Source organism: Propithecus coquereli, unplaced genomic scaffold, assembly GCF_000956105.1.
Source record: "Propithecus coquereli isolate 6110/MARCELLA unplaced genomic scaffold, Pcoq_1.0 Scaffold88, whole genome shotgun sequence".
NCBI lineage: Eukaryota > Metazoa > Chordata > Mammalia > Primates > Indriidae > Propithecus > Propithecus coquereli.
The window spans coordinates 1721343-1742309 of record NW_012155062.1 but is presented as its reverse complement, the minus strand read 5'-3'; the positions used below and the strand labels follow the sequence as shown (position 1 = coordinate 1742309).

Sequence of the window (20967 nt, the reverse complement as noted above, 5' to 3'; positions counted from 1 at the left end):
TGTAATAGGACGAGAAAAAGAAATAAAGGTTGTATCAATTGGAAAAGAAAAAATAAAGCTGCCATTTTTGCAGATGACACTGATACACTTAGAAAGCCAAAAAGTATCTACAGATGACCTGTTATTATAAAAATGAGTTTAGCATGTTTTCTAGAAACAAAGTAAATATGTAAAAATCAATTTCTCTCCTAGAGATAATTAGGAAATGAAAATTTAAAACACTGCCATTTACAAAAGCATCTAAAATCAAATATCTAGGACTACAATCAAAGAAAGATGTTAGTCTTAGCATATAGAGAACTATAAAGTATTATCAGACAAAAGTGAAGAAGACCTAAATAATTGGAGAGAGAAATATGTTCATTGATTGAAGAATTAATATTATAATGATACTGGTTTTGGCCAAGTTGTCTGTATAACCATAATCAAATCCCAGCAGGCCTTTTTTTTTAATCACTGGAAGTTGAAGTTTATATGGAAATGCAAGAGCCAAGAATAGCTAAAATAATTTTGAAGAACAGCAGAGTTAGAAGACTTATACTATCAGATGTCAAGATCTACTATTACAAGAGTTACAGTAATTAGGAAAGTGTAATGTTAACGCAAGGACAGAGAAAGATCTGTTTAGAGCATCTAGTAACAAATCCATACATATATGGACAGAGGTGATACTGCCAAGCAATGGGGGGAAAACGGTGTTTTTCAGTAAATGTTGCTAGGACTGTTGGAGTTCTCTATATGGGGAAAAATGAATCTTGATCTCATACCATACACAAAACCAATTGCATATGAATCATTGATCTAAATGAAGCCTCAAGAGGGTAACGAAAGAATATCTTCAAGACTGAAACAGGCGATATATTTTTCATAGGATACAAAGAACACTAACCAAAAAGGAATAGAAAAATTTGGACTATGTTAAACTTAAAGGACTTGTGTTCTCCAAAAACACCATTAAAGGAGTGAAAAGGCAAGACAAAGACTGGTAGGAAATATTTGCAATTTATGTAACTGACAAAGAATTTACCCATTATGTATAAATGTCAATAAGAAAAGATGGACAACCAACTAGGGAAAAATGCCAAAGATTTGAATAGGAACTTTATCAACGAAGATATCCAAATGCCATTAAAATACTTAAATGTGTTCAACCTAATTAGTCTTTGAAATAAACAAAATAAAATCACAATGAGGTACCACCACATAACCTGTCAGAATTGTTAAAGTAAAAAAATTGACATTACTAAGTGTTGATAAGAATATGGAACACAGGAACACATCTGGAAGTATAAATTGGTATGACTCTTTGGCAGACTGGCAATACAGATTGAGCATCCCTAATCCAAAAACCTGAAATCTGAACTGCTCCAAAATTTGAAACTTTTTGAGCACTGACATGACACTGCAAGTAGAAAATTCCACACCTGACCTCATGTGACAGGTCACACAAAATTATTTAAAATATTGTATAAAATTATCTTCAGGCTATGTATATATGGTATATATGAAACAAATGAATTTCATGTTTAGACTTGGGTCTAAGATATCTCATTATGTACATATAAGTATTCCAAAATTCGAAAAAATCCAAAATCAAACACTTCTGGTCCCAAGTGTTTCAGATAGGGATATTCAAACCTGTATTTACTAATACTGAAACTCTCATATTGTCTGACCCAGCAGTTTGAAGCCTATGTATATATCCAATAGAAATGCATACAAATGTGTTCCAAAAGACATGTGTAATATCTTCACATAGACATTATTTATAATTCAGAAGTGGAAACTGCCCAAATGTCCTTCAGCAGTGGAATGAATACGTAATGTGAATGATTAACTACACAGAACAATATGAATGAATCTGAAAAACAAAATTAAGGGAAAGAACCGTGGCACAAATATATGCTGTACGATTCTATATAAAGTTCAAAGCAGTCAGAACTTATTTGTGATGTTAAAATTAATGTAGTAGTTATCTTTGGGAAAGGGTGAGTGGTTAGTGACTGGGAGGAGACACAGAGGGACTTCTGGGGTTCTGACAATCTTTTATTTCTTGATCTGGATGGTGGTTAAGTGGTTCACTTTGTGAAAATTCATCGAAATGTATCTTTTGATTTATTAGTTTTCTGTTTGTTATAGTCCAATCAATAAGTTTATTTTAAAAAAATAGATTACATATGTCTGTTGACCCAGCTCTCCCACTTTAGCGTTCTGTCTAAAGAAAGAAAAGCACTTAAAGATTCATGAGCTATGTGTTAGATGATAGGGTGTTTTATTACAGCACTGTTTGTAGTACAAAAAGCATCTGTTATTGAGAGAATGGTTGAATGTCATGGAATGTCCATTCTGTGGAATGTTACACATTTATTCAAAAAGATTTTATCTGTTGACCTGGAGGAATTGTTTAATTTTTTTAAATGTAAAATAAATTGTATTGTTTGATTCTATTTTTGTTTTAAAAAAAAAATGTGCATAGGTTTTTGCATGAGCCTGGAGAAAAGAGTGGAAGTGGGAGTAGAATTAGTGATCAGTATAGGGACAGTTATTGAATTTTTCTATATACATCTTTGTATAATTAACCATTTCTTAGATGTAGCTCTGACCACTGGTCCTTGTGGCAGTTTATTGTGTTGACAGCAGCCTCTTTCTTGCCCTCAACTTCTTTTATCCCATGATGTTCAGCTAACATCCATCACCAGTTTTTAGAGAAAACCTAGGCATTTCTAGATAATATATGACTCATAGAATTGGCGGTACATAGCATCTGGGTGCAGTGGTGTGCACCCGTAGTCCCCGCTACTCAGGAGGCTTGCTTGAGGCCCGGAATTCAGGCCTGTGGTGTGCTATGATCGCAACTGTGACTAGCTACTACACTCCAGCCTGGACAACATATCAAGACCTCATATCTTTAAAAAAAAAAAAAAAAGAATTGGCAGTGCATGGCTATATTATGGGTATTGTCAAATAGGATTATAATTACAAGCCAAAGTCATGAAATATATTTATTCCTAATATTAGGGATTTGGCTTATTTCTTTCTTTCTTTCAAGAGGGAGCAAGAAAGTCAAATGGCTCGTCTTAAAAAACAGCAAGAAGAATTGGAACAGATGAGACTGCGTTACCTGGCTGCTGAGGAAAAAGATACAGTAAAAACTGAGCGACAAGAATTGTTGGACATAAGAAATGAATTGAACAGGTATAATAAATAAAAGTGTTTCTTGTTTCTTACAAAAACAAAAGTTCTAATAGGGCAACTTTTTAATTAGTCACTGGTCCGGGGAAGGTACAATTTCAGGTGTCTCTAGGATAAAGTAGATCGTATATAAAATGTAGCAGACTTGTATAATGGAAAATCTATATCTAAGACCATTATACCTAGTTTTTGTTTGTTTTTTTTTTTGCTATGAATATAGCTATAATGTCTATTTAGCTCTTGTGTTTCCATTTATAGCATTAGTACTTTAAAATTCATTTTTATTCAACTATTTCAGGATTATTGCTACTATTAAACTGAACTTTGAATTATAAAATAAGAAATTTCAAATTTAGTTTTATTATTAATATTAGCAATATAATAGCTCTTATTTATTAAGCCCTTACTGTGTGTCAAGGAGCTATTTTAAAATGGCTTATATGCCCATCTCAATTTTTTTTAATCTTCAAAACAATTCAGTGAGGATGATATCCCAATGTTAGAGAGGGAAATTGATGATTAAACAGAGGCTTAATTATCTTATTCAGGGTCACACAGCTAGTAAATCATGGAGCCAGAGTTCTAATTTGATTCCAGAGATTACATTTTTAACTGCTGTGCTACAGTGGGCTTCTTTGTAGTGTCATGTTCATCTTAATCATAACTTTAACAGTCTTTCATGTTATAAAAGAAATCATTAGGAAGCAACATAAAAACAAATTATAGTCTTTTTGTAAGGTAGTTTTGGAGGAAGACTTTTCAGCTTAATTTATCAAGGGACTGTTACAGTTTTGTTTCGGCAAAGCGCTGTGTTAGTTAACTTGGACTGCCATAACAAAATATAGACTGGGTAGCTTAAACACAAATTTATTTTCTCAGAGTTCTAGAGGCTGGAAGTCCAAGATCAGGAGCTAGCATGGTTGGTTTTAGGGGGCCAGCTTCTTGCTATGTCCTCACGTAGTGAGAGAGAGAGCAAGCAAGCTCTCTGGTGTCTCTTCTAATGAGACCACTAATCCCATCACGAGGGTCTTACCCTCATGGCCTTATCTAAACCTAATTATCTCCCAAAGGCCCATCTCCAGATACCATCATCAGAGGTTAAGGTTTAAACATATGAATCAGAGATGGGGGGCAGGCACCGTTTAGTGCATACACATGTATGTTTGACAGAGTATCCCATTGTGTCTCCATGTATAGTGCACTCACTATATAAGGTGGGTTCCTAGCTGAATTAAATAACTATTTAGAAGATAAATGAATAAACAGTTGTAAAAGGTCAACTCTAATTCAATCCATGCAACTATTATTCTCTTTTATTCAACAAATATTTATTTGGTGTCTACAGTGTTGTAGACTTGGAAGATGTTACAAATTAATGCATTATAACATGATCCTTGCCTTCCAAAATTTTGATGTCATATATAGCACTTTTTTGGTTTCAGTTTAGCAAATACATACTAAGCCCCTGCTTTTGGTGGCTTAAGTGAACATAGCCATTTTGCCTATCAAATTCATAGATCATACAAAGTTGAATCTTACTAATGTCTTAATAAATTTGGATTCAGAAAGAACTGAAACCAGTATGATTAAATATATTAGAAACAAAAGCAGAGTCCTCTATGTAAGTTACAGGAAAACTCACTTAATAGATAAGACATAGTAAAACAGTTTATGTGAGGAAGCCCAGGAGGATTTAAGTGACCACTAATAACAGTGTGATTTGGCTGCCAAAGCGTCAGTGCAGTCAGGGACATTCATAGAAGTAGTATTCAGTACTGATAAAAATCACCTCTGGGGTATTCATAGCAATGTGCAACACACTTCAAGGAAAATCAGGTATCTAGAGAGCTTCCGATGGAATGTGACCAGGACAGTAAGGGACGATATATGGCATACAAGAAGTGGTTAGGAGAGTGAGGGATATTAAACTTGGAGAATTCTTAGGCAAAGTGGTAGATAGCTATCTTCAAATATCTGGAGGGCCACCATATTAAAAACAAGTAGGTAGGCTTCTCCTCTTGAGCAGAATCATAGCCAATTATTGGAAAGTATAAAGAGGCATACCGAGTTCAAAATAAGGAACTTTCTAACAGAGCAGTTCTACAAAGTAGTAGGTTCCCAGTGGCAGGAAGCGTGTGAGTGGAATCTAGACGGCACTTGTCAGGAATGTTACCAGAGTTTCCTTTCATAACTCTGTGGGCTTCTTCAGCTACCAGGTTCTAAAATTCTATTGTGATCATGACTGACAATTTTCATTTTTGTAAAAATTTGGTAGGGATGATCCATCAGTTGTGTAAGAATTACATTTGTCCTTCATGTATAAACAGATAATGCACAAAAGGGAAATGGTTAAACTTTTTGTAAAAGTAAATAATTTGGCATTATGTGTCATTAATTTACCTAAAGGACCCCTTTCCCCAAGGTAGCCATAAGAATTAGGGTAGGGAAACACTCTTCAGAAATCTGCCCTTATCCGTCCACATGAATTGCTCAAATTCAGTGGAAAGATTTGGTATCAGTATCTCATTAACCACTAATTTCCCACCCGGGTCCCAGAGCACAGTACCCCTCAATATTTAGGCTTTTTTTCTTAGACTAGATGAAGATGTTTGGCATCCTTCTTCTACTGTATGCTTCAGGGGTTTTTGAGACAGAGTCTCGCTCTGTCACTTGGGCTAGAGTGCCGTGGTGTCAGCCTACCTCACAGCAACCTCAAACTCCTGGGCTCAAGCAATTCTCCTGCCTCAGTAGGAGAGCTGGGATTACAGGCACGTGATACCAGACCTGGCTAATTTTTCTATTTTTAGTAGAGACGGGATCTCGCTCTTGCTCAGGGTGGTCTTGAATTCCTGACCTCAAAGGATCCTCCCGCCTCGGCCTCCCAGAGTGCTGGGATTACAGGCATGAGCCACTGCGCCTGGCCTACAGGGTTTTTTTTCTCTTGTGAGGAATTGTAGGAGTTTCATGTTTCAAAGGGTCATCTGAACAAATGAAATTGTACACTGCCAACAGTCATGTGCCCTCTGGAGCCCAGTCCTCCTGGTCTGGCAAAGCAGGACCTGTCCTCACTGCTTCTTCCTCCCTCTCCCCCACTCCATGTGTAAATTCAGAAGTGGACTTCTCATTGGCTTGTTTATTCTGAAGACGATCTTGAAGGAGGGGCTTACACTCAACTACTTTATCTTATCAGGACAAAATTTAGGAATAGTTGCAAATTAAAACATTTCTGTAGCCAGTTATACAGAGGAATATAAAGTTATATTTTGATTATACATTCTAAATTAAAACATTCCATATCCAAACTTAGTGTTACTATAACAGAGTAAATATATTAAGTATTATAACCATTCCATTTTCAAAACAGTGTGATCAACAATATTGTATTGGAAATACCCAAATCCCAGGCCAGCACCTACTCTCCTTTCTTCATCTCCAGATGAGATCATCACAAACATAACTCGAAGATATCCACACAAAACCTTAGCATGTCCATGCCCTTTGAACCTCACATTGATGTTTTATAGAATTTCACTTTCTGTGAATAATTAGAGATATAAGCTCCGTAATAGTAGGGACTTTGCTTCTTGGTTCACTGCGGTATCCCCAAACTTGTTTGGTACAAATAAATATTTGTTGAATGAATTTGGAAGAAAAAATTATGTTCAAAACAATAACAAAGGTTTGAAAACAACCTAAAGATCAACAAAGAATGATTAAATGATGGCACATCCAAATGATGGAAAAAAGGCGTTTGGAAGAACACTTGATACAGGAAAAGCATTCACTATATAAACATGTGAAGAAAGCATTGTGTATGTTGTCTCATTAATTTTTTTTAAAAAAAACGTTTTTAAATATATGTGCACTTTATTTTCTTCTTTACACAGCTCCAAAAATATCCACAGTTTTCATGTATTTTATAATTAGAAAGCAAGAACTGCTTTTAAAACTGCCTTTTATAAGCATGCTGACTCTGACTAGCCAAGTGGAACACTGGTTTTTGTTTGTTTTCTTCCTGAAAATATTACTAAAAACTTATTTTACCATTGGATCATTTTATTTTTAAATAGTGCTGTTCAGAAAAATGAAACAGTTGCTAGAGTGGCATTTGTTCTTGGCTTTTCAGGTTAAGGCAACAAGAACAAAAACAGTACCAGGATTCCAGAGAGATTGCAAGTGGAAAAATGGATGGCCCACATGGTAATGCATTGGAAGAAGGTCTGGATGATTATTTGACTCGCCTAATAGAAGAAAGGGATACTTTGATGAGAACGGGTGTGTATAATCACGAGGATCGAATAATAAGCGAACTTGACCGACAGATCAGAGAGATTTTGGCAAAAAACAATGCCAGTAATTAATAACATTTGGAAAAATCTTTGTAGAGACTCCGAGTCTAAATTTTAATTTCGTTGTAAAACCCTTAAAAGTGAAGAAAATGGATGCTTTAAAATGTTATTTTCAGGTTTTTTATGCAAAATTTTATATGTTATTGTATAGTATTTATTTGATTGTATTTACTTCATGCTACCTCTCCCACGCTGGTTTTATTTGTAATATGCATTCTCTATACTCATTTTAAATGACTTTTTAGTGTTTCTCATAGTTTATAATCTGATGGCTATCTTTCAAAACAGCTTTTCACTAGGTTTGTTGTAGGAGAAATAATTGCAGTAATTTTCAGTTATTTAATTTTTCATGTTGAGCCAAAAGAATATATGTTGCACTTTAAAAAATGCTGTGTCCTATTCCATTTAAATGTAGATATCTTAAAAATTCAGACCAATTATAAATGTAACTGGTTTAACTCATTTTAGACAACCTTTTTTCCTTAACTTGTAATATTTGCAAGTGACAACCTTGAAAATAAAGCAGGATCAATACAGAGAAGCCACATGACATATTGAGTGACAAATTAATCAAAGTTAATACAGACTAAACTTGTTTCAAGAGCTATTGAATTTTCAAATTTTCAGTGTACTCTTAACTTTTAAGAACATGAAGTAGCTTAATATGGTCTTCTCTGTGAGTCCCCTGCTCGAGTTTGCATTGTTTTCTTTTGTTAACATCAGAGATTTCCTTTTATTTTCCAGTGATAATAATACTAGTTGTTAAATCAAACCCTCTGTAATAGAACATGGGAAAAGACACACAAAGACTTTAGCTGAAAAAATAGAGTGAAAATCAACTATTTTTTACTCCCCCTAATTTTAATCAGTCTTTTTCGAAAGCATATGAAATTAAGTCATTGGATTTATGTGGTGTCACATCGGTATAGACAAGAGTTCCTTTGCATCATGCTCTTCAGAGCTAACATTTGTCCTCAAAGCAACACTTGCCACCTCCTGTTACAGAGTACTGAAAAAGTTTTAGCAAATTCACAGATTAGGTTGGGTCTTAAAATATAGTTTAAAAAAAATTCTGATTTCCAAATGTAATAAATTTAAGTATATACTTTAGGAAGTTACCAATAACTTCCATAAAAGCAGAATAGGATATTTGATAACATTAATTTTCTGTCATTTTCAACAAGATATATTTCTTATTAAGGAAATTAAAGTCCTTATACTCATTATATTTTTTCTTATTAACAAAGTATTAATCTTATAAAAATAACCCAGCAGTAAATAAGAGAGAAAGAAATTACTGAATGAGAGGATGATGAATCTGTGAATCATAGCGGAATTTACAATATTAATTATGGTTAGATATATTCTCTCAGTGATTTTTGTGCCACATGAATGGAATAGAAGTATTCTTTTTGTTGTGGAAAGTCCTGGGTAAAATTCTATGACTGTTGACCTTCAGTTGCATTGTGTGCTGCCTGTGACTGTTTTCAAACACTAGAGGGGGCCTTGGATTTAAAGAAACAAAAAGGACTTTTCTAAAATGGATGGTGGTTTATTTTGCCTACTGTAAAGCTCTTTTGGCTATTGTAATTTAACAAATAAAATCATAATTGTATGCATCTTTGCGTTCTTGAGCAGTCTATTACTTTTGTTTCTAAACAGAGTAGGCAAATGCTCAGCCCTTCCTGTTTCAAGTCACTGTATTCTTGTTTTTTCTCAAGTGTTTACATTTCAGATACTTTTTTTATGTCTTAAAATCAGGGGAGTCTGAAATTTTAACACTCTTTTTTTAGTCCTTAAGCAGCATTCATTCCATTTGTAAGTGGCATTTAACGCATTTACAGATCGCTTTACTGAATTGCCTAAGAGTTAATGAGTATGACCATGGTAGATAAACGAGTGAGTGGTTGGGCGATGGGTGGGCGAATAAGCTTCCTAATTGCTACATTTATAACAGGAGACCTTTAATCAAATATTTTAAGATGAAATAAAATTTACCTTTAAAATTTCTGAGTTTTTATGGAGAAATCCTAATCTCTGTGTTTAAGGAAGGCATGTACTGCGTAGGAGGGGTACATCATATCTACCAGGCATAAATAATACCCTGTCTGTATAAACTTTTTTAAGAGTTCTTTCACAGGTATAGCCTAGTAATTTCCATCTGGACCTGAGTTCCTGTTGCTGCAAACAGATGTGGGAATCTGAGTGTGATTTAAGGATGTTTCAGGGGCTCTGCTGAGGGAAAGACAGCCTAGTCTGACCAGATGATTTTCTCCTCTACTTCCTCCTCCTGTGCAGACACTGTCCGGCCTAATCTGAGTTCACAGACGGCCCCAGCCTGTGTTGCTTGTCTGCAGCCACCTCAGAACGCCCTGATCCGGTTCTTACGGTCTGCAGGAAGGGGCCTCTGGTAGCTATACACGGACTCATAAAATATGATCTCACTACCGTTGTGTCCAGCTTGACTGAGTACCTGAACGTTTTTTTATATTGATTTAATTCACATACCACAAAAATCACCATTTTAAAGTATACAGTTCAGTGGGGTTTTTGGTGTATTCACAAGGTTGTGCACCCATCACCACAATCTAAAACATTTTCATCACCCCTGTACCCACTAGTAGTCAATTCCCGTTCTCCGCAACCCCAGCCCCTGGGCAGCCACTAATCTACTTTGTGTCTCTGTGGCTCTGCCTGTTTTGGACATTTTATATAAATAGAATCCCAAATTTGATATTTAAAATAGAAGATATTAGAAAATCTAAATGTAATTCTTCCATAACTAGTTTCTACAGTTCATAACATTGTATCAGATATTGAATTAAATGATACAAAAATCCAGAAGGCCAACATAAAGGCAAACATTCATCATCAGTTAAGAATAGAGCTCAACTGTTCTTTTATCCGTCACCTACCTATAAAGCATCGACCAAAAATAATAGTGGAAAGTAGATAATGTTCTAGCAATTCTAGTGCTGGAAATGGATTATTGACACACGGTATGTGTCATGCCATTGGCATCTTATCAAAATTGCACACTTTTCCACGTTTTATGGAGTTTGGGGATAACGGGAAACACAGTCAACCAGAATATAAGGTATGTGAGGGCAGAGACCAGGTCTATCTTACTTTCTACCATATGCCAGAACTGAAATAGTGCCTGCCATATATAGGCACTCAGTATTTGCTAAATTCATAAAGAAATGAAGAAATAATTGTGTATGGCTGCCTGTCAAAACAGACATAAAAAATTTCAACTGAGGTGCTGAGCAAATAAGTGCCCCCAGCCTCACTGACAGGTTCATGAACTTGCGGCCTGAATGTCCAGGCCCTATAGAAGTTGAGGGGTTCTGTTTGTTGGATTGTTTTTGCTTTTTTAAAAAGTTTGCTTTAAATTCATAGAGACAGAGGGTAGAATATAGGTTACCAGGGGCTCGGGGGAGCTAAGGGAAAGGTGGAAGGGAGGTACTATTTCATGGGTATGGGATGATGAAACGTTCTGAATTGTGGATGGCAGAAATGGTTGCACAACATCGTGAATACACTTAATGCCTCTGAACTGAACACTTAAAAAATGGTTAAGTTGGTAAAGTTGTGCTCTATATATTTTACCACGATTTTTAAACAAAAGTTTGCTTCAAACTCTGCCTCAAATCTGCTTACTCAGTGTTCTCATGCTGAAAGGTTTCTGCACAAAGGGTCACTTGTCAAATCATTCCTGACAATACTATCTTGACATTCCTTGATTGTAGGAATGGATCAAAGATGCTTCATACCACGAATGGAAAAACAAGCGCCACATGTACTCACCAGAAAATTGGTTTCACTGATCAACACCTAAGTGCACATATAAGAACAACATTTACTGGGCGTCAGGCAGGTGGGAGGGGGGAGGGGGGATGGGTTTATACAAACATAATGAGTGCGATGTGCACCGTCTGGGGGATGGACACACTTGAAGCTCTGACTGGGGTGGGTGGGGAAGGGGAGACAAAGGCAACATACGTAACCTAAACACCTGTACCCCCATAATATGCTGAAATAATAAAAAAAGAAAAGAAAAAAGAAGATGCTTCATTGTATGTTTATAGCATCTTGGTTAACAAAATCTGAAATTAGTTAAAATTAATGTCTACTTTTAAATCCCAAGTCTAAATGTAAATTGGAGGATCCTTGAAGCTTAGAATTTTACTGCCTTCACGTTTTATAAAATGAAGGTCTTGTTATCCTTAATGACAAGAAAAATAAAACAGAGTCATTGTTTTTTGTAATTTAGCAGTTAGTTCCGACCATAGATGTACATTGGAGACAGAATTTTTGTTTGTTTACAACTAGTTCCCTAAATTAGGTTTAGTATCTTTCTTTTTGTTGGTGGTAGGTAGTCTTACTGATGGTCCTATTAATTGATAGAGTGCTTTGTGTGGAAGTGTTAAAGTCTGGTTGAGTAATTTTTAATTATGACTTGAAAATTTAAATCCATCTTTGACATTTGTATTTTGGCAATTTTAGCACAGCCCTTAGATCCTAGACTTTCCAGCATGCACTTTTTCTGCCACTTGCTCTAGAGCACAATCGTGCTTCTTCCTGGCCTGTGGGCCCTCTGCTTCCATGACAGGGGAGGCAGATGTCATTCACCTATCTTGGGTAGATGGGGAAATCGAGACAGAACTACTTGACTACCTAAATTTGTTGCTGAAACCAAAAGAACCAGATTGCGCACTGATTTTGTTACACAACCTCTGTTTGGCATCAAATTAGAATCTGCTGTTGTTAGGAATGTAACTGTAGAAAGGCTGCTATATACTTAAATCTCATTTTATTTGCTTCTCCGGGGGTTGTCTTAGTGTTTTCATTAGAAATGTTTTTACAGATGTAGGCTCTTCAAATATGAAGTTGCTGAAGTGGAGACTCAGAAGTTTAGCTTTCAAATTGAAGGGGGATGGAAATCTGTTTAGAAAGATTAATTTATAGATAAATAATTTACTGACTCTGATACATTAATGTACAGTAATCCCTGGAGGCTTTTAAAGATGTAATCATTATATTCCTACGGTTTCTAAGAATGTTAAACCTGTCATTCATAATAGAGAACTAAAATAGGGTCCATTTATAATTTCTTCTTGGAAACACTTCATCCACAAATTCATAGACAAATATTTTTTCTTTTCCAAATAATTTATCCAATAGTTGGACAGCAGAACCCTTTTTTTAACATGTTAACTAGTAAAAAGCATGCAGATACATTGGGTGAGTTGAATTTTCCCCAGTAGTTTAGATTAAAATTTGGCTAGAGCAAACAAAATATTACTGCAAATTCCTATTTTGACATAATTGTAAATTTTAGTGAATGTGAACCCAATAGTGAAAGAGCCTATGCTTAGTAGATTGCAATATATTACTCAATTCTTCAGCAAATTCTCATATTAGTGAATAGATTGAGCAGGATTAAAAGCAAAGCACTGTTTCATTTCTACTACTTCTTTCTGTAATTTGTAAAGATGAGAAGGATTTAGTTACTAAAATTCTCATCTGTTTTCTTAAGAGAAATTCTGAATCTCAGGCAAGACTATTATTGCATTACTTGAGTTCAGATTGTGAGCAAAATGTGATGCCCTGAAGATGGTATGTCAAATCAAGAATTCGAGGCATCAATATTCGGCACATATTATATCTTTAGTCATCTTGTTTAGATGGGAGGAGATAGTACAGCAGACTGCTTGGCATATTCACTTGATTGTTGCCTGGAGGAAGGAAATTTCAATTCCTGATTTAGCTTCATTGTTGGCAGATGAGATTAATGGTCTTCTCTTGGTTTCTGGCAGAAGTTTATTTAGGTAACTAACTGAAATTTGTAAAATTTGCACAAAGAAAATAAAGGTACCAAATAGGAAATAGCTGTGTAAACAATTTTCAGAAGTAATTTAGCCCACAAACTCTTAATTTTGCCAATAAAAATTGCATTTGCAAGTCCACATTTAGCCTACCATCCTTTCCTCTATTCCCAATCCTCACTTCTTTCTCTTCTGTCCCCCTATAAATGTATAGTATTTTACCAGGAACAAATGACATCCAAAATTTGTCTTAAAAAGATTCTTTAGAAAACTTTCAGAGAGAAAGAGGCAAAGAGAAAGAGACAGAGAGAGAGAGAGAGTCAGAAAAAGAGAGGAGAGAGAAAGAGCTTGTAGCCCAATTTTCCTTTGATCTATTAATACGTTTTCTTTTTCTTTCTAAGGTCTATAAAATTGTCAGGTGGTTCCACTGGTTCTACTATTATTCTTTGCCTCAAATTATCACTTGAACCTCGTGTCATTATCAGATCTATCTAAGCAGTACAGATATGCAGGAGAAGCAGTTGTCAACCTAGTATGTTTTGGCATCACTCTGGAATTTGAAATTCGCTCTATATATGCAGCAGGCATTTTAATGCTACTTTCAGGGTATGTACATATTTAGCATGATTCCCAACAGTGTGTCCTTCTACCAAATGAAAAAGAATAATCTGCCTATTTTACTGAGATCAAATAATTCGAGGATTCATCCATTCAACCAAAATGTATTTAGTAACTATACAGAAGTCCTTTAAAATAAAATTATATATAGTTTATATATAAAATATTACTATTATATTTCCTATTATGGTATCTTGGAGAAAGATTTACAAGCTTCTGTATTGTTAATAAATCGTGAGGGTGCAAGTGGACCTCCAGGGCCTTGGTGTAATCAATAGCAAAGAATGAATGAAACAGCCTATCTGCATTTTCCTTCTCGTTTTTATCTACTCGTTGCTCTACTTTTCCGGTGATAGCGTCAGTTGTTATGATGCAGAGTATACAGAACTTCCAATCACAGAGTATTATTAAAAGCTGTAATTAAGCATGCTATTTTTTTATGTCAAAAGAGACTTTTTCTGAGATTCAGTAAGAGTGTTTGAATACTAAATTTGGTACTGAAAGTATTATCAAACCTGTTTGAACCAGAGGAGCCATTTGTCATAAACTGTGTCATGTTAGCTGCTCGTCCTACTGAAACTTCGGGATAAGCCTGTAAGGAGATTAAAAAACCCAACCTACTTTATAGGCCTGTGCTCCAAGAAAGTTGGCTGGCAAAGGGTGAGTGATAAGTATAGGCAGACTCAGTTGGAATCTAAGGTACCCATAAAATCCACAGGGTCCAATGCATTGTATACAATGTGGCAATAGCCATTTCAGGGTACAAGTAATGCTGTGGTCTGAATGCTTGTACCCCCCTCAGATTAGTACGTTAAAACCTAATCACCAATGCGATGTTAGGGTATGGGGCCTTTGGGCGGTGATTAAATCATAAAGGTGGGGTCCTCGTGAATGGGACTGGCGTCCTTATAAAAGAGGACCCAGAGAGCCACCTTCTCTCTTCCACCAGGTGAGGACACAACCAGCAGGCACCGACTGTGAGCCAGAGTGGGCCCTCATCAGACTCGGGTGCTGAGTCTGTCAGCACCTCGATCTTGAACTTCTTAGCCTCCAGAACTGTGAGAAATAAATTTCTATTTTTCATGAGCTACTCAGCTTCTGGTATTTTGTTGTAACAGCTGGAACAGACTAAGACAAGTGATACTAGTGGTCAGGAGAGAAGTATCACTTGACAACATCCATCATCCATTCCTGATAAAACCTCCCCAGCCAACTAAGAATAGAAGGGAACTTCCTCAACCTGATAAAGGACATCTATGAAAAACCTACAACTGATGTCCCACTTAGTAGTGAAAGAGAGAGTGCTTTTCCCAAAGATCAGGGGCAGAAACAAGAATGTCTGCTCTCACTATCTCTATTCAATAGTGTATTGGAAGTTTATAACCACTGTAATAAGACAGAAAAAGAAATTGAGGGCATTTAGATTGCTAAGGTAGGAGTAAAACTATCTTTGTTCACAAATGACATGATTGACTATCTAAAAATCCAATGGAATCTACACAAAAGCTACTAGAACTAATAAGTGAATTTAGCAAGCTTGCAGAAAACAAAATCAATATGGAAAACAACCAAAAATCTAGCCACAATCCCAATACCATAAAAATATGCAATATTTAGAAATAAATGTGACAAAAATGTGCAAGACCTATGCACTTAAAACTATAAAACATTGGTTAGAGAAGTTAAAGAAAACCTAAGTAACTAGAGAGACATACCATAGTCATATGTCAGGAGAGTCAGTATTGTTAAGGTGTCACTTTCCCTAAACTGATCCATAGATTCAATGTAATTCCTATAAAAATCCCAGCATGCTTTTTTGTAAAAGTTGAAAAACTGATTATAAAATATATATCGAAATGCAAAGCATCTAGATAGCCAAAACAACTTTCAGAAAGAAGAACAAAATGGGAAGACTAGTATTACCTGATTTCAAAATGTATGGAAGTACAAGTAATCAAGTCTATACATGTATAGACAGCTGATTTCCACCAAAGCAGCAAAGGCAATATAGTGGAGAAAGGATGGTCATTTTGTTGGTGGTGATGGTTTTTGTTTTTTTAGAGACAAGGTCTCACTCTGTCACCCAGACTGGAGTGCAGTAGCACAATCATTGCTCACTGCAACCTCCAACTCTTGGGCTCAAGTGATCCTCCTGCCCAGCCGCCTAAGTAGCTGGGACCACAGGCACATGCTACCACCACGCTTGGCTAATTTTTAAATGTTTTGTAGAGATGAGGTCTCACAATAATACCCAGGCTGGTCTCAAATTCCTGGCCTCAAGCGATCCTCCAGTCTCAGCCTCCCAAACTGCTAGGATTACAGGCGTGATCTACCATGCCCAGCCAGGATGGTGTTTTTGACAAATGGTTCTGGAAAAATTGGATGTCCATAAGTAAAAAACTGATCTATACTTTATATACAAAAGTTAACTCAAAATAGTTCAGAGATCTAAGTGTAAAATCTAGAACTTTAAAACTTCTAGAAGAAAACACTAGAGAAAACCTATGGGTTTGTGCCTTTGGGTTAGACAAAGATTTTTTACATATGACACCAAAAGCCTAATCCATAAAAGAAAAACTGATGAATAGAACTTCATTAAAATTAAAAACTCTAATCTTCAAAAGATACTGGGAGAAAATATTTGCAAATCATATATTTGATACAGGATTGATATCTAGAATATATAAAGAATTCTTGAAATAATAAGAAAACCATTCAATTTTTTAAAAGGTAAAGTATTTGAATAAATACTTCACTACAAAATACATATGGATATGGATGTCCAGTCAGTGCAGGAAAGGAAGCGCAATAGCATTAGTCATTAGCAAAGTACAAATTAAAACCACAATAAGATACTACTGCACAACTATTAAAATGACTAAAATTAAATAGACTAAACAGACAGACCTTTCCACTCCTAGGTATTTACCCAGGAAATAAAGCATACATCTGTACAAAGAATTGTACATGAATGTTGATAAAAGCTTTGTAGCCCAAAGTGGAAACGCTCAAATGTGCATCAACAGATAAATGGAGAAACTATGGCACATCCATACAATGAAATACTACTCTTCGATAAAAAGGAATGAGTTGTTAATACATGCAACATGGGTGAATTTCAAAATAATTACGCAGAGCGAAAAAGGTCCAACAAAAAAAGTACATTGTGTATTATTCAATTGTAGAAAGTCCTAGAAAGTGAAAAGTAATGTATAATAATAGAAAGCAGATCAGTGGTGGATTACTGTTGGAGTGCGGGGTAAAGATGATGAAGAAATTACAAAGTAGCATGAAGAAAGTTTTAGGAATAACGGGTGTGTGTTTATTATCTTGATTGAGGTGATGGTTTTAAGGTTTATGCATATGTCAAAACTTTTCTAATTGTATACTTTAAATAGGTGCCATTTATTATATGGCAATTAAGCCTTAATAAAGCTGGTAACTTTTTTTAAAAAAAATGCCAGCACTAAAATAACAGCTGCCAAGCCAATCTTGGTTGTCTTTCTGTTTGTATTCATTGTTTAACATACAATTCAGCATAGTGATAATATCTCTCTTTGGCCATATTAGGGCATGTTCTGTTCCCCATAAGTAGATTTTCCAGATAACTGAGGCTCAGCATTTACTCCATTGGAAATTGCTTATTTTAACCATTTTAAAGGTAAATCTTTTAAAAATCCATCATAGCCTCCTTTGTTTTTTGAAACAGAGACTGCTGAAACTGAGTTGCCTTTTCTGTATGTCACCAACTACCATTATGGCAGCTGCAACAGAGGTGACAAAGTACTATATTTCAAGTTATTAGATACTGTGTACAGATTCATACTTTGCTTGCCAAGAAATTTTGCAAAATTATATTTAACCAAAAAGAAAAGAACAAAGAATAGAAGGAATCAAGATGAGGAGAAAATGCAAATTGGCAACTAGTAAAACCAGAGAAAATATTAGCGAGCAGGAATATTGTCATAATCAATGTTCTTGTGAGTTACAGAGATCTGGCTTGAAATTGCCTGAGCCCTAAACAGGAAATAATTGCCACATAAACACTATGACGGTAATGAAGAATGGTGGAAACGGCCTTGAGATTAACACTATTAGGACTCTCTGTGTATGTTCTTGTCTCCATGTCTCTGTGCTTGCCGGCCTCTTTCCTTCACTGTGTTAAGGAAATGAGAAAAGCATAAGTAAGAATGTAGAAGACTTAAGTAGTTTTTAATAAGACGTGTAATTTGTAGATATGGATTCTATACCCCAGAGAACAGAAAGTCAACCTTTACAAGTTTACTTAAAATATTCAGGAAAGTTGAGCATAAATTAGCCCGGAGAAAATATTAAATTCTAAAATTGTAGAAGTCATAGTCTTTGATAAAGCTAGAAATTAATAAGAAAACCTGCAAATAAAAAAGACACTTCAACCTGGAAATTATTTAAATGTTCTCTTAACACTTGCAAAGAGAAATGAAAATCTAAACAAATTACAAGACCTCTACAAAATAAAAATGATGAAAACAATATTTATCAAAATTTATGTTATAGTGAATCAGCAAGAGAGTAGGAAGCTCCAGGCCCTTATTCCCCCATGAAAACATCAAGTAAACAACAACAAACTGACTGAAATAGCTTTATGGGAACTCTAGAAACCAGCCAAGGATCTACAACAACCAAATGAATACCCAATCAAGAAAAAGCCACACTCAAAATATTAGGAAATTTTGTGGCACTTTGCTCACCTTTATCCTACCCTCTGCTCCCCTTACCTCCAAGTTCAGAGTAACACAGGAGGAAATGGCTCAGTTCCTGTTGCCTCTCTCGGGATAGTAAACCTGTAAAGGTTGCTTTCTGTTCTTTGGAGTATAGAACCCATATCTACAAACTCCATGTCTTATTAAAAACTATTTAAGTCTTCTACATTCTTACTTACGCTTTTCTCATTTCCTTAACACAGTGTTAATCTCAAGGCCATTTCCACCATATGGGAGGGTATTGACCAGAGTGAAAGAGCAGAAGGTGCTACTCTACACTGAATGTGGGTGCCCCCCACCTCCCAATTCATATGTTGAAACCCAGTCCTCAATGATGGTAGTAGGAGGCGGGGTGTTTGGGAGGCGAGGTAAGGTGAATGAGGTGAGTGCTCTTATAAAAGAGACCCAGAGAGCTCCCTTGCCCCTTCTACCATGTGAGGACACAGTGAGAAGGTGCCTTCTATGAACCAGAAATAGTATCTGTCAGTGCCTTGATTTTGGACTTCCTAGACTCCAGGACTGTGAGAAATAAATGTGTTTATAAACCACCTAGTTTATGGTATTTTATTACAGCAGCTTGAATAGACTAAGACAGGCACCGTCTCCCCACTCAGAATCCCCCCAACTCACAAGCCCTGAGCTGCGAGCAGGATGAAGGTTCATGACCCAATAGGTAAATTGAGTGATTTTTAAAAATTTATTTTTTTCAATAGGTAATACATTTATATAGTTCAATATTCAAAAGTAACTAAAGATTGCAGGAGAAAAAGCCTACCTCCCACACCTATACTTCAGCCAAATAGGGGTTCACCAATCTTCACCAAAGAAAATCAGCATGTTTGGATTCTTATGCATCCTTTTAGAGGCATTCTGTGCATGTACAAACAACAATCACTATTACCCATTTTGGTTTTTTCATTTAAAAGTACAGGAAATGACCACAAGGAGGTACTACTATCCACCCACCAGAAAGGATAAAAAAAAAAAGATTGATTCTACCAAGTGTTGACACAAATGTGGTAATTGAAATCCTCGTATATTACTGTTGACAGAGTAAAAATGCGACAACTACTTTAGAAAAATGTTTGACAGTTTATAACAAAAACATACACTACCTATGACTCAGCAGTTTCACTTATAGGCATCTACTCAAGAAAACTGAATGCAGATGTCCACAAAAAGACTTGTACAAGATGTTCATGGCAGCCTTAGTCATAATATCCAAAATTCAAGAATAGCACAAACCTATTTACAGGAGAATGCACAAATTGTGAATATTCACACAAAAGAATTCCACTCAACAATAGCAAAAAGAATGAACTACTGATACATGCAACATGGACGAATTTCAAAAATATGTTGGTGAGTGAAAGAAACCAGACACCAAAGGTCACATACTATATGATTCCATTTATATGAAATACAAGGACAGACAAAGCTAACCTATGATGATAGAAGTCAGAGCAGTGTTTACGTTTTGGGAAAGTTGGCAGTGGACACTGCCTTGAAAGGGACACAGAACTTTCCAAGAGAGGTCGGAATGTTCTACATCTTGATCTGAGTGGCGATCCCATGGGTGGGTGCATATGTGAAAATGAGTTGACCTGTAATCTTAATATTTGGGGATCTTACTGTATATAAATATCTTAATAAAGTACCATAAAAATATAAACATTTAAATAGGATGAAATTAGAATTTTAAGTCTGAAATTTTAAGTCTAATAGTCTGAAATGACTGGAAAGTTCTGGCAGAAATCTGGTCAAGTACAGAAGTCCCTCTTTGTCCTCAGGAGACAGATTCCAAGACCCCAGTTGATGCCTGAAACTGCAGAGTGTCAAACCCGGTGTATGTACTGTTTTCCTTACACACATGTACACAAATTTCATGCATTTTCCATCTTACCTAAGCACTCACCACATACCGTGGCTGTAACTTTTGCAGTTAGAGGTGCAACAACAAAACTAGCACGAATTTCATTTTCCTTTTTTACAATTTTTGGACAGAAGTTTCCTTCTTACTGTAGATCTTAGCCACCTCAGCGTACGATTATTTTCTTTCCCCTAATGAAGTCAAGAACTTTCACCTTTTTACTCAAAGGAAGCACTTTACAGCTTCTCTTTGGCATATCTGAATTGCCAGCATCATTACTCTTGCACTTCGTGGCCATTACTAAGTAAAACAGGGGTTATTTAAACATAAGCACTGCGGTACCACCACAGCTGGTCCGATAACCA

At 35.8% G+C, this 20967-nt stretch overlaps 1 protein-coding gene across 1 annotated transcript in view; it reads left to right on the top strand.

The window, feature by feature from the left end:
- CEP120 (centrosomal protein 120kDa) overlaps positions 1-7642 on the top strand; it is an 84278-nt gene extending 76636 nt beyond the window's left edge. The window contains exons 18-19 of the mRNA XM_012664260.1: positions 3050-3195; positions 7319-7642. Of these exons, the coding sequence (XP_012519714.1) occupies positions 3050-3195; positions 7319-7553 (381 nt within the window). The 3' untranslated portion in view covers positions 7554-7642. The remainder of the gene's footprint in view (positions 1-3049; positions 3196-7318) is intronic.
- The last annotated feature ends 13325 nt before the right edge of the window (positions 7643-20967 follow it).